Genomic DNA, 12,769 nt, shown 5'->3' on the forward strand with positions numbered 1-12,769 from the left:
TGCGTGGGACCTGCGCAGAGAGGGTCAGAGCAGGGCTCAGGTGCCTCCACTAGGACCTCACGAGATGGCCGGGACTCAGGTGCTCACACTCTGCTGATTAACACCAGAGCACTCTCCTCTGAGGGTGTCATCCAACAAACAGGGGGCCAGGTTCTGCACCTGCCTGAACACTGATGTTTCTATGTGCAAGGACCTGGGTTCAAACCTCAGGTCCCCACCTGTGGTGCTAGGGGAGGGCTGAGCTTCAGGACCATGAAGCAGGGCTACAGGTGAAGCAGCTTTTTCTCTCCCCCTCTCTAAGGCCCCCTTTCCACTCAGTTTCTCTCAGTCTCTATCCAAAAAATAAATAATATATGTAAAGTAAATGAGAAAATCTTTATAAAATCAGAGCAAACAGATTTATCCATAACATCCTGTGATTCATCAGACTGACAACTCTCATTCATGGAGCTTATCTTGTTTAAAACACTGATTTAAACCATCACCCATTCTATCATTGGGAGCATACACTGGTTAATATATATATTCAACAAATGCTGAGACAGGTGTGTTGTCCTATGTAGTCTTTCAAAATTGTTGCCTGTTGAAGTGGGATGCTTTCATTATGGAGACAGCATAAGGGTTTTGTAAAATTTTGACTTTAATGCCTGAGTCTCAGTCAGTTCAATCCCTGGTACCATAGCCAAAGCTGAACAGTGCTCCGGTCTCTCTCTCTCTCTCTCTCTCTCTCTCTCTCTCTTCATACAATGAATATTAAAAAAGAAGAAAGGAGAATGCCAGGGGGATCAGCATGTACACTAGTTCACCACAGGTGTTACTATTTGCAAAGGCCTAGGATCAGACTCCTTCTCATCTTCATAGGTGGTAAAGCACGTCTGCAAGTCTCTAGCTTTCTCTCACTCTATCTAACAGCACTGATCAGCTCTGGCTTATGGTGGGATGGAGGATTGAAGCTAGGACTTTGGAGCCTTAAGCATGAAAGTTTCTTTGCATAAACTTTATTCTATCTCCCTGCCCCTCTCGCAACCTCTCTATCTCCTCTAACACCTTCAGTTTCTCTCTGTTCTGTCAAATAGATAATTGGGGCAGAAACAGAAGAGAGGGTGGATTCATAGTACAGGCACTGAGTTCCAGTGATAACCCTGGTGACAACAGCGATTTATAAGACTATAAGTTAATCAGAGTATATATTAACACCATTTCTGCCACCAAAGGTTTGTGTCCCTACCCCCAACACCTTACAGTGGAGCTGAAAATCTATGTTCCCTCCTGCCCCGCCCCATATTTTACTTTGCTAAAATACTCCAAAGTCGATCAAATTCTGTCTTGTGCATCCCATTCTGTGCTTTCTCAACTTCTGTTTATGAGTAGGATCATCCCACACTCCTCTTTCTCTTTCTAGCTTATCTTACTTAGCATGATTCCTTCTAGTTGGTCCATATTCTCAGAGGGATAAATAACAGGGAACTTTCCAGTGGAGGGAATGGTATACAGAACTCTGGGGGTGAGAACTGTATGGAATTATACCCTTCTTATCCCACAATTTGTTGATCATTGTTAAATCACTAATAAAATAAAAAAATTTTAAAAAACATAAGACTGTAGGTGTATATATTCACAGAATGCCATCTTACACAATCTTATAGAACTTTATGAAAAATTAAAAATTATTGGGAGTGCATGAGCTACACAAAATCTAATTTGATAAAAATGTAAACATGATAACAAAGGCAACACTGATATTTACCTAGTTATTTATTATAAATAAATAGTCGAGTCTTTCTCTCACATATGTCATGCCAGGAGTCATACAGTGCACTTCAAACATCCAAGTTCAGACTGCCCCACTAATACAGTTAATGAATAATTTTAGGGCTTGAGTAACAGCAAAATGCTTATGAAAAAGGATATCTATGCCTGAGGCATTGAGCTCCCAGGTTCAATCCATATCACCACCAACAGCCAGAGATGAGCGGCGCTCTGACCTTATCTGTTTATTTTTCTGTATTTCTTGTAGTTCTTACAGCAAAATAAACATAAAAATAACAAATATTTTAAACAGTATAAAATTATCACGATATTCAAAGAAACAGGTAGTATGTATTCTTTATAAGCCATTGTCTTTACCCCAAATGATAAAGGTCAGATAAAAATCCTAAAATAAAGTGTTTTAAAATAATTATGAAGGCAAACATACAACAAACAAGTTATTCTATTTTAAAATTTTTTATTATCTTTATTGGATAGAGACAGAAGTCAAAAGGGTAGGCAAAGAGAAAGAGGGAGAGAGAAAGACAGACAACTACAACACTGCTTCACCTCTTGCAAAACTTTCCCCCTCAAGGTGGGGACCAGGAGCTTGAACCCAGGTCCTTGAGAAGTAATTTATTAATTAAGAAACTTTAAACCAAGTCTAATACCATTTGTTATACTTACTCTTCAAATTAGGATTAAAATAGCATTGCAATAAGATAGAGGTTATGTTGAAGGCTTGAATCTGAACATCTATTCCTGAAATCAACAGCAAGTTCAGGATAATGAATCTCCCTATGTCTTTTTTAAAATGTATTTATTTATCCATTTACTGGATAGAGGTGAAAAGAAACTGGGAGGGAAAGGCAAGATAGAGACCTGCAAGACTGCTTCACTACTTATGAAACTCCCACACTGCAGGTCAGGATTAGGGGCTTGAACCCAAGTCCTTGCAAATGCTAACATTCTCCTCCATGACTGTATTTATTAAAACTTTATTGCAAAGAATAGTGTCAAAAACATATTTTTTACTGATACTGTTAGAAGTTTACCACAAATAACATCTTCATTTATATTTTCTTCACATAGACAAAATATTATTAGCATATATTATATATTAATAGATCTAAACACATCCCTCCTCATAGAACATAACATCCACTATCACTTTATATTTTCCTAGAAAATCTATCCAGAGAACTGTGGAAAGAAGACAGCCTTACACACACACACACACACACACACACACACACACACACAGCACTGCCTATTCAGACTACTGTCATGCTATTTTATATATCCTGCTAAAAATTCAGATATATCTGGAGAGCACTAGCTAGAGTTAACATGGTTTTATGAAAGTGTAAACATTTAAAATACATTGATAAAAACATTCATTACAAAATCTATTGAATACTTAAGAGCTTCATTCTAATATACGTGGTGCCAAGAATCAAACTTTGTCCTTCACAAATGCAAAATAATTCTGTACCACTAATGCACTTTCCTGGAATACATATAAGACTTAGATCCTAAAAATTATAAAATAATACCTAAAGGAACTGCGTTATCCCTCAATAAAAGTGAAACCATTCATGCGCACAAAAAGAAAAAACTAAGGCCTCAGTATATTATTAACATCTGCTGACAAGATCACTCCTATAGGCGCTCTTGGCATAAAGCAAGAGGACCGGTGTAAGGATCCTGGTTTGAGTCCCCAGCTCCCCGCCTACAGGGGGGCTCTCTTCACAGGCGGTGAAGCAGGTCTGCAGGTGTCTGTCCTTCTCTCCCCTTCTCTGTCTTCCCCTCCTCTCTCCATTTCTCACTGTCCTATCCAACAACAATGATGATAACAACAACAACAATGATAAAAACAAGGGCAACAAAAGTGAAAAAATAGCTTCCAGGAGCAGTGGATTCATAGTGCAAACACTGAGCCCCGACAATAACCCTGGAGGCAAAAAAATTAAATTAAAATTATGGACAAAGAAAAGATAGTTTTTTTTTTTTGTCAAAGCAGTTATTGCTGGGACTCAATGCTGACACTCACGAAAGACATGTCTCTGATATCTGATTAAAAAATGGCGACTAATCCCTAGCACTGCAAAAACGGTATCATCTGTTTTCCATCTACACCATGCCTCGGCCTCGCGTAAGCTTAATGTGCAGCTTGGCGATACGAGAATCCGGCATGAAGCCCAGCCAGTCTATCTTGGTGTTACTCTCGATCGCACCGTCATTTCACGGACATCTCATAAAAACTGCAGCAAAGGTGGGCGCGAGGAATCACATCATCGCAAGACTGGCCAGCTCCTCATGGGGCGCGAGCGCTTCCACACTGCGATCATCCTCTCTGGCATTATGCTATTCCACTGCAGAATACTGTGCCCCAGGATGGTTCCGTAGCCCCCATGTCCACTCGGTCGATTCCAAATTATATTCCTCCATGAGGATCATTTCTGGAACCATCCGTTCCACCCCGGTTCCATGGCTGCCAGTTCTTAGCAACATCGCCCCGCCAGATATTCGTCGGGATGCGGCATCATCTAAGTTCATTTCCCATGTCTACGCTCGACCGGACCTGCCAATATACGCGGAGATCTTCGCCCACCCTGTCCAACGCTTGACGTCTCGTCATCCAATCTGGTCCCCTACGCCTACACTGAACTTCTCTGTTCCAGACTCTTGGAAACAGAGTTGGCAGTCAGCTGAGGTAAAGAACAAACACCTCATCACAGACCCCTGCGAGCGTCCACCCGGCTTTGACCTAGCACGTTATGACTGGGCCCTCCTCCATCGCTATAGAACAGGCCATGGCCGGTGCGCCGCTATGTTCCATCGCTGGGGAGCCAGAGACGACCCGAACTGCCCCTGCGGCTCCAGACAGACTATGACCCACATAGTCAACGACTGCCACCTCTCCAGATTCAAAGGAGGTCTGGAAACTTGACATCAGGCTCAACCTGACGCTGTTGACTGGCTACGGAAGAAGGGCAAACGCTAGAAGAAGAAGAATGCTGACACCAAAAGTCCACCACTGCCATAGGCCACTTTTTCCTTCTAATTTTCATTAAACACGGCAAAGAGAAATTGAGAGAGGTGCCGGGAGCCAAGGCCTTAGCTAAGACTCTCTTATAGCCGGTGAGAGGACATTCCGACCAGTGGAACTGAGATGACCATCTAGCTGTTTGGAAAGTCGCTCACCCACCTCCCTCCCCCACTACCTTAGCAGGACTTCCTCCTTGCTTGTGCTTATATTGCGGCTGCAAAGTAAAATTTTCAGAGCTGGATCAGACCTCCTGTCTTGCTCTCGTTCTTCGTGTCTCTCGTCCTTTCCATTCTCTCGCCCCCTCCCCTAGGTTTCCGTCGATAACCCCGCAGGCCGGGGCAGAGAGGATGGGGGAAGAGAGAGAGAAATGCAACTACAGACCAGCTTGACTCTTGAAGCTGACTCACTGCAGGTGGGAAGCAGGGTTAATTAAAGTGAGTTTAGTCTTGCCAGCATAGCCAGCGGAGACTCATCAGGGTGGGGGAGACAGCACAGTCGTTATGCAATGAGAATCTCATATCTGAACTTTCAAAGTCCCAGGCTCAATTCCCCATGCCACCATAAGCCAAACTGCAGTAGTGCTCTGGTAAAAAAAAATAAATTAAATTAAATAAAATAAAAGTAGGTGCAGGGGAGTGGTGCACCCAGCTGAGCACACATGCTACAATGCACAAGGGCCCTGCACACACCAGCAGACATCACAGTCACAGACACCAGAGCCGGGAGGCCCCAGAGCAGAGCTGCTTCCTCAGACGCTGCCTCTCTCAGCACCTCACAAGATGGTGGGGATTCCACATCCTGCTCGCCCTCCTCAGAGCAAGTTTCCTGAAGCCACAGCAGAATGGAGACACCTGCAGCTACTGAGAGGACTGAAGCCTCAGCTGGGAGGCAAGAAAGCACATGTGTGGGACTTGCGCAGAAAGGGTCAGAGCAGGGCGCAGGTGTGAGGGGTAGAGGTCAGAGAGGGTCAGAGCAGGGCACAGGTGTGAGAGGCACAGAGGTCAGAAAGGTCAGAGCAGGGTGCTGGTGTGAGGGGTAGAGGTCAGAGAGGGTCAGAGCAGGGTGCAGGTATGAGGAGCAGGGGTCAGAGGGTCAGAGAAGGGAGGGGCACAGAGGTCAAAGAGGGTCAGAGCAGGGCACAGGTGTGAGGGGCATAGGTCAGAGAGGGTCAGTGCAGGGTGCAGGTGTAAGGGCAGAGGTCAGAGAAGTCAGAGCAGGGCACAGGTGTGAGGGGTACAGCAGGTCAGCTATGGCAGCAGCCTTCAGCCAGCCACTCTGCCCCAGGTCTGCCCCCTAAGATCCTGGGCACTGGCCAAGGTGCTGCTGTGTTTTTTGAGTCAAGAGTCTGACATCTGCTCAGACTCTGCTGGCACCTGACTGAAACCTGCCTTGCTCACACTAACCCTTCCTCTTGATTAACTGGACTTTAAGTGGTCAGCACTATACCTGCTTTAAGTAACATTCTCCCACAGACTGTGACCGAGGGTGTCCAAGTGACATCCTGAGACATGACCTTCATCGTGTAACTAGGACAGATGCAATTTTCATGACTGTTCTTAACCCTGGATAAAGCCAGAATCATAGTCTACAGAAAATTCATGAAGATACAGGTGGTGATGGTGACAGCTAGTGGGTGATAAATACTGTAGGTGACTGACAGGTGAGGTAGATGATAGGTGGGTGACACACGTGGGCAGGTGCATAGATAACAGAGGATGCAAGAGGTCACAAGCAGACAGATGACTGATAAGATAGATGACAGATAGATGTTAGGCAGGCAGAAAGATAGATGATAGATGACAGATGGACAAATGGTGGATAGACAGGTTTTAGATTGCACATAATTAATGGATGATTTATAGATAGATAATAGATAGATAGATTTCAAAATGATAGAGGGGATTCACTTCTTTTCCTTTGAGACCGGTCCTTAGCTTCTCCATAGTGACCCAACAGGTCAGGAAAGATGGTGTTCCAGGCCAGTGATGCTGTTTGACAGTGCTCTGGGCTCAGCCCTGAACGCTGGCTGTCAGACCAGCCTGAATGGCTCTGGTCTTATGTCAGCGGCTCCCCACTATGCCCGAAGTCTGTCTCAGGTAGGAACCCAGGCAGGCGAGGCCCTCACTGGAGAATGTGCTCAGGGTGGCAGAGGGCTGTGACAAACAGAGAGAGGAGGGGCAGGTGGGGGCTGGGTGACAGATGAAGTGGTGCTTGGAGGAGCTTGTCTGCACTTCCTGAGGCCTCTCCTCTCAACTGGGCAGTAGAGGAGCCTGTCCGCACCAGGGGCCTGCAGTGAGCAGCCAAGGTCACCAGGTGGCAGCAGGGGACAGGCCCCGCGGGCCAGACCCAGGTCACCTGGCACTGCTGCTGCATCACCAACACCTGGCCACTTCCTCCATGACATGTGCTGGGCTGTCTCCCCAATTTCTGGGCTCAGACTCTGGCCCCTCCTCACTTCCCAGGGCGGCCCCAGAGATGGACCAGCTCCTCACAGTGTGTCCTTCTCAGCCCCATGGCCATCGCCTGGACTGTGCTAGCCAAGCAGACCTGGGCATCTCCACAGAGCTGCTGGTTCCAGACCACCACCAGAGGGCCCACTCTGCCTACCCTGCCCTCTGCCTGACTGCCAGCCTGCCCCAGCAGATCCATCCTCCCCCAGGTGCTGATCATCAGAGCCCCCGCCCCCAGGTCCTGACGGGCAGGTCCACCCCAGGTCCTGACGGGCAGGTCCCTGCCTCGCCTCCCGTGAGGCATAAAAGCTGGTGCAGGTGGCGCCGGGCAGAGTCCTGCACCATGAAGGGGAGTAGTGCCCTCCTGCTGGCAGCCGTCACCCTGCTCTGCACCTTCGGTGGGTCTGCGCTGCGTGTGGACACATCTGTGCGAGTGTCTGTGCAGGAGTGGATCTCTGCATGTGTCTGTCTTCGTGGCTGTGCATGCATGGTGGCATGTCTGTGTGCATGAGCATTTGTCTGTGTGTCCGTATCTTTGTGTGTCTGAGTGTGTGCGAGTGGGGACTGGACCAGAGCTAGAACCCCAGGCACTGTGTCCACTCCAGGTGCCAGCCCACCTCCTTCCCAGGGCACAGGTTGGCAAGCCTGTCTCCACACCCCTAGCTGACCCCAGGCCCCACACCCGGCCCAGCTGACCCCAGCCCCGGCCCACCCTGGCCCAGCCCCCAAGTTCTAAGTCAAAGCCACATGGAGGGAATCTGGGCACCAGCAGGTCCTGTGCTCTCCTTGCTCGTGGGGTTCCAGGGGCGGTCGGGGGCTCTGCAAGGGAGACCTGGCAGAGCAGGGAGCCCTGAGGAGACTTCTGGAGACCTGCAGCTGGAACGTGAGTTGCTCTGGACCCACCTGGCCTGGCATCATTTTGCCCCACAACACAGGACTGGCCCTAGCGGATGACAACAATGAGTTTTTCATGGACTTCCTGCAAACGCTGCTGGTGGGAACACCAGAGGAGCTGTACGAGGGCCCCCTGGGCAAGTACGAGGTCAACGCAGACGCTAAGGCCGCACTGACAGAGCTCAAGTCCTGCATAGATGGCCTGCAGCCCATGCACAAGGCAGAGCTGGTCAAGCTGCTGGTAGGGGTGTGGGGTGTGGGGGTGTGGGGGTGTGGGGAGCAGCCTACAGCCCATGCACAAGGCAGAGTTGGTCAAGCTTCTGGTAGCGGTGCAGGGGTATGGAGGTGTGGGGGTGTGGGGGTGCAGGGTTTTGGGGAGCAGCCTGCATCCCATGCACAAGGCAGAGCTGGTCAAGCTGCTGCCAGGGGTGCAGGGGTGTGGGGGGCAGCCTGCAGCCCATGCACAAGGCAGAGCTGGTCAAGCTGCTGCTAGGGGTGCAGGGGTATGGGGGTGTGGGGAGCAGCCTGCAGCCCTCGCACATGGCAGAGCTGCTCAAGCTTCTGATGGGGGTGGGGCACAGCCACTCCCCAAAGACTGGAGCCCCAGCAGGACGCACAGCTCTCTACCCAGCCCTGCACTAACACCATGGCCTGCCCCACACGGTACCTCCCAGATACGCTCATCCTCCTGGGCCAGCAGCGGTGTGTGAGCTCCACTGCCCAGAGCTGCCCTGCATGCAATCTGTACACAGGCACACAGACATGCACACTGGGACACAGGTGCACACACAGACACACAGACATGCAGACACACAGGCACACGTCCACACCCTGTCCCAAGTGCTGGGAATGGACAGGCTGCGCCACCTCCCCACCCCACGCTTGCAGACAGGGGCTCCCCAGCTGGGGTCCACGTGCAGCCGCTGCCTCTGGCACACGCGTCTGCCTTCCAGGTGCAAGTGCTGGGCAGTCTGGACGGTGCGTAGTGACCCTGAACATTCCGGCAGTCCAGGACCAGCCATGCTGCTCCCCGCCTCTCCACGTGTGAACCATCCTCAGACCCCCGGATCAATAAAGCCTCTGCAGTCAGGCTCCGGCTCCTGTCTGTCCCCACACTCAGGATACGCCTGTCACTGTAGCTAGCCAGGGTCACGGAGTGGAGCAAGCTCAGTCAGCCGACACAGCGGGCGGGGGCAGGGAGGGCAGGAGCCATTGTTATCTCAAGGATCTAGAACCCACCAACCCACAGAGCCACATTCTAGAGCTCAGGGCTCAGGTCCCCTCCCCAATTCCAGAAGTTCCTGAGGGAGGAGGGGGGAGAGACCTTGCTGTCTCCTTCTGGGGTGGGAGGGCTGCTGGCACCCCCACTGGACGCCTCTGAGGAGGCTCAGCTAGGCTGCTGAGGGACGCCAGAGCCAGGTGAGGCCCAGGGAGCACCCCTCAGTGCTGCCCCACCTGGCCAGGCAGCCCCGGGGAAGCTGCCTGCAGCCTCAGAGCCCAGAGCAGTGGCCGCGGCAGGAGAGGGACCTGAGGTGAGGGCTTGATCCCGTGAGAGCAGAACAGACATCCCAGGGATGTCTCCCGGCTGCAGACCCCACAGAGGCTGGGGTTCCACCCATCATGGGGTCTGGGGAGTGGGCACCCCTCCTCACATGCCCCTCCGTGGACAGAACCAGCCATGGCAGAGGAGGTCTGGGTGGGCACCTGGAGGCCCCACCGGCCCCGGGGGCCCATCATGGCCCTCTACAGCAGCCCTGGCCCCAAGTATCTGATTCCACCCACCACCGGTAAGCACCCTGGCCGGGGTGGGGATGGGGGAAGCCGAGGGGGGCTGGGGAGTCTGGGGAGTGGGCAAGGACAGGCCCAGAGTCTGAGAAGGTCTGAGGGATGAGTGGGGGAGGGGATATGATGTGTCTGGGGGTCATGGGGTCTGTAGGTTTTAGGGGGTCTGGAGTATCTGAGGGAATCTGGGGGGTCAGGGTCCTGGGGATGCCTGGAGTGTCTGAGGGGTCTGGGGGCTGAGGGTGCTGGGGGGGGGGGCTCTGGGATGTCTGGTGGTGCCTGGGAGGGGCTGGAGGACCTGGAGTGTCCAAGGGTTCTTGGGGACAAGAGGGGTCTGGGAGGGTCTGGAATGCCTAGGCAGAGCTGGGAGGAAGGCTGGGGGTTCTGGGGACACCTGGAGCTCTTCCCTGACCCCCAGCAACCTGGATGGGCCGGGTGGAAAAGAGGGGATCTCCCCAGGCCTCTCTCAACCCGTCCCCCAGGGTTTGTGAAGCATACACCCACCAAGCAGCGGGCACCAGCCTACAGCTTCCGCGGGGCCCCCATGCTGCTGGCAGAAAACTGCTCCCCGGGGCCCCGCTACAGCGTCAACCCCAAGATCCTTCGGACCGGCAAGGACTACGGCCCCTCCTTCTCCATTCTGGGCCGCTACTGTGCAAAGACCATGCTGACCCCCGGCCCCGGTGAGCGGGCTGGGGATGAAGCCACCCCAACTCCTGTGACCTTCCTCCAAGCAAGGTCACCCCAGGTCGGGGGCGCCCAGAGACCCTCAAGCCCGGGGGGCCTTCCAGAGCTGGAGTTCTGCCTCAGGCCCTGCCCATCCCTTCCAGTCCCCACTGCCAGTGGCCCTATGCCCAGCACCCTGAACCCCATCCCCACCCATGCTAGGCAGGGCAGTGTCCTTGCAGGCAGCTTCTGCAGTGCCACCCAAGCTGCGAGCTGGGCCCTGCACCCTGGCTGCCTTTCTCCCTGCAGGAGACTACTTTCCAGAGAAGTCTACCAAGCATGTGTTTGACTCTGCACCCAGTCACTCCATTTCTGCCCGGACCAAGACATTCCGAGTGGACAGCACCCCAGGTCCTCAGCAGCCCTGACCACCCTTGGCCGGCCGGCTGGGGTGGGAGGTCTCCTGGGGCAAAAGGCCATGGGGGGGAGAGAAGACGGCAGAGCCTGGCGTGAGACCCAGTGAGTGCCCTGTGCCCTCAGGCCCCGCCGCCTACATGCTGCCCGTGGTCATGGGGCCCCACACAGTGGGCAAGGTGTCCCAGCCATCCTTCTCCATCAAGGGCCGCAGCAAGCTGGGCAGCTTCAGCGATGACCTGCACAAGGCAAGGGCCCCATGGCCAAGGCCTGACTGTTCCCAGGGCAGTGTCCTCTCCGGGAGGCCTGAGCCTGGCAGGCACACCCTGGCTACTGTGGCTGAAGGGGGAGGGCTCACATAGGACTGAGTGTGACTGAGTCAGAAGGGTGCATGGGGCAAAAGGATCACAGACACCCCACCATCACTGGCACCCCGACAGCCCGTGGACTTCTGACCCCCGTCCCCCCGGACCCTGGGCCCCACGGCCTTCTGACCCCCGTCCCCCCGGGCCCCACGGCCTTCTGACCCCCGTCCCCCCGGACCCTGGGCCCCACGGCCTTCTGACCCCCGTCCCCCCGGGCCCCACGGCCTTCTGACCCCCGTCCCCCCGGACCCTGGGCCCCACGGCCTTCTGACCCCCGTCCCCCCGGACCCTGGGCCCCACGGCCTTCTGACCCCCGTCCCCCCGGACCCTGGGCCCCACGGCCTTCTGACCCCCGTCCCCCCGGACCCTGGGCCCCACGGCCTTCTGACCCCCGTCCCCCCAGACCCTGGGCCCCATGGCCTTCTGACCCCCGTCCCCCCGGACCCTGGGCCCCACGGCCTTCTGACCCCTGCCCTGCCACACACACCCTATGGCCTTCTGACTCCTGCCCTTCCCAGACCCCGGGACCCGCAGCCTACCGCCAGACGGATGTACAGGTGACAAGGTTCAAGGCTCCACAGTACACCATGGCTGCCCGTGTGGAGCCCCCAGGAGACAAGACCCTCAAGCCTGGACCTGGGGCCCACAGCCCTGAGAAGGTTCTGGAAGGGCCTGGCAGAAGGGGTGGGAGGGGTTGTAGCCCAAGCTGGTGTGGATGAGAGCAGAGTGACCCACAGAGAAAGGAAATAGGGACAGGCACAGTCCGGGGCGGGACGGTCCGTGAGTGTGGCCCCAAACTGGGCGGGGTTGGGGGCAGGAGGGGCAGGCACGGGGCCTGAGAGGGAGCCATGCCCACACACTCCTGGATCTCTGCCCTGGGACCCCAGACACAGTGACTGCTAGCACGGAGCGGGCTGTCCACCTCTGGCTCCAGGGTGAGCGGGGACAGCAGAGCCCCGTCAGCAGGAGGGGACTGTCAGCATGGTCTCGCTGCCTGTTTCTCCAGGTGACCATGACCAAGCCCAGCGCCCCCGTCGTCAGCTTTGGTATCAAGCACTCTGACTACATGACACCCCTGGTCGTGGACGTGGAGTAGCTTGGCACCCCAGCCTCCGTGCCACGTCTGGCATCCTGGGCCTGGGCTGAGTCACCCCCGGCCGGACTGCAGCTGGCCAGGCTTGGGCGGGCAGGGCCTGCTCATGCAGACAACTGTGACCAATTATTTTTTCTACGCTGTTTTCCCGCTTGCTAGCTTGTTTCCCGGTGAATAAATCATGAATTCCACTAGTCATGGGTTTGTCTTGGGAGTCCCCACGAGCTTCCCGCCTCCTTCTGGGACCCAGGGTCTGAACAAGGAGCCTGGAGGGCTTGGGAGGTCTCCACCTCACCACCGTCTG

General features: G+C 53.8%; 2 protein-coding genes across 4 annotated transcripts; both read left to right on the forward strand.

Moving 5' to 3' along the window:
- The first annotated feature begins 7,477 nt into the window (after positions 1–7,477).
- On the forward strand, positions 7,478–9,235 carry SCGB1C1 (secretoglobin family 1C member 1). Its single transcript, XM_007536534.3, has 3 exons — positions 7,478–7,649; positions 8,187–8,386; positions 9,099–9,235. The coding sequence occupies exons 1-3, from the start codon at positions 7,595–7,597 to the stop codon at positions 9,129–9,131; spliced, it is 288 nt and encodes a 95-aa protein (XP_007536596.1). The 5' UTR covers positions 7,478–7,594; the 3' UTR covers positions 9,132–9,235.
- A 198-nt stretch (positions 9,236–9,433) lies between these two features.
- CIMAP1A (ciliary microtubule associated protein 1A) lies at positions 9,434–12,659 on the forward strand. Of its 3 annotated transcripts, none has more exons than XM_007536535.3 (7): positions 9,434–9,677; positions 9,816–9,932; positions 10,410–10,610; positions 10,903–11,004; positions 11,134–11,255; positions 11,891–12,031; positions 12,379–12,659. In XM_007536535.3, the coding sequence occupies exons 2-7, from the start codon at positions 9,824–9,826 to the stop codon at positions 12,466–12,468; spliced, it is 765 nt and encodes a 254-aa protein (XP_007536597.1). In that variant the 5' UTR covers positions 9,434–9,677; positions 9,816–9,823; the 3' UTR covers positions 12,469–12,659. The 3 variants fall into 3 exon arrangements, with proteins under 3 accessions (XP_007536597.1, XP_060031813.1, XP_060031812.1); XM_060175830.1 differs by having other exon boundaries at positions 9,437–9,564; XM_060175829.1 differs by lacking the exons at positions 9,434–9,677; positions 9,816–9,932 and having other exon boundaries at positions 10,253–10,610.
- Positions 12,660–12,769: the final 110 nt, after the last annotated feature.

Source organism: Erinaceus europaeus, chromosome 17, assembly GCF_950295315.1.
Source record: "Erinaceus europaeus chromosome 17, mEriEur2.1, whole genome shotgun sequence".
Taxonomy (NCBI): domain Eukaryota; kingdom Metazoa; phylum Chordata; class Mammalia; order Eulipotyphla; family Erinaceidae; genus Erinaceus; species Erinaceus europaeus.

Coding starts and splice junctions, on each gene's coding strand:
- CIMAP1A (XM_060175829.1), top strand. CDS start 10,277: ATGCCTAGGCAGAGCTGGGAGGAAGGCTGGGGGTTCTGGGGACACCTG. Junction 11,005..11,133: donor CCGAGTGGACAGCACCCCAG/GTCCTCAGCAGC, acceptor CTGTGCCCTCAG/GCCCCGCCGCCTACATGCTG. Junction 11,256..11,890: donor TCAGCGATGACCTGCACAAG/GCAAGGGCCCCA, acceptor TGCCCTTCCCAG/ACCCCGGGACCCGCAGCCTA.
- SCGB1C1 (XM_007536534.3), top strand. CDS start 7,595: ATGAAGGGGAGTAGTGCCCTCCTGCTGGCAGCCGTCACCCTGCTCTGC. Junction 7,650..8,186: donor CACCCTGCTCTGCACCTTCG/GTGGGTCTGCGC, acceptor CCCACAACACAG/GACTGGCCCTAGCGGATGAC. Junction 8,387..9,098: donor CAGAGCTGGTCAAGCTGCTG/GTAGGGGTGTGG, acceptor TCTGCCTTCCAG/GTGCAAGTGCTGGGCAGTCT.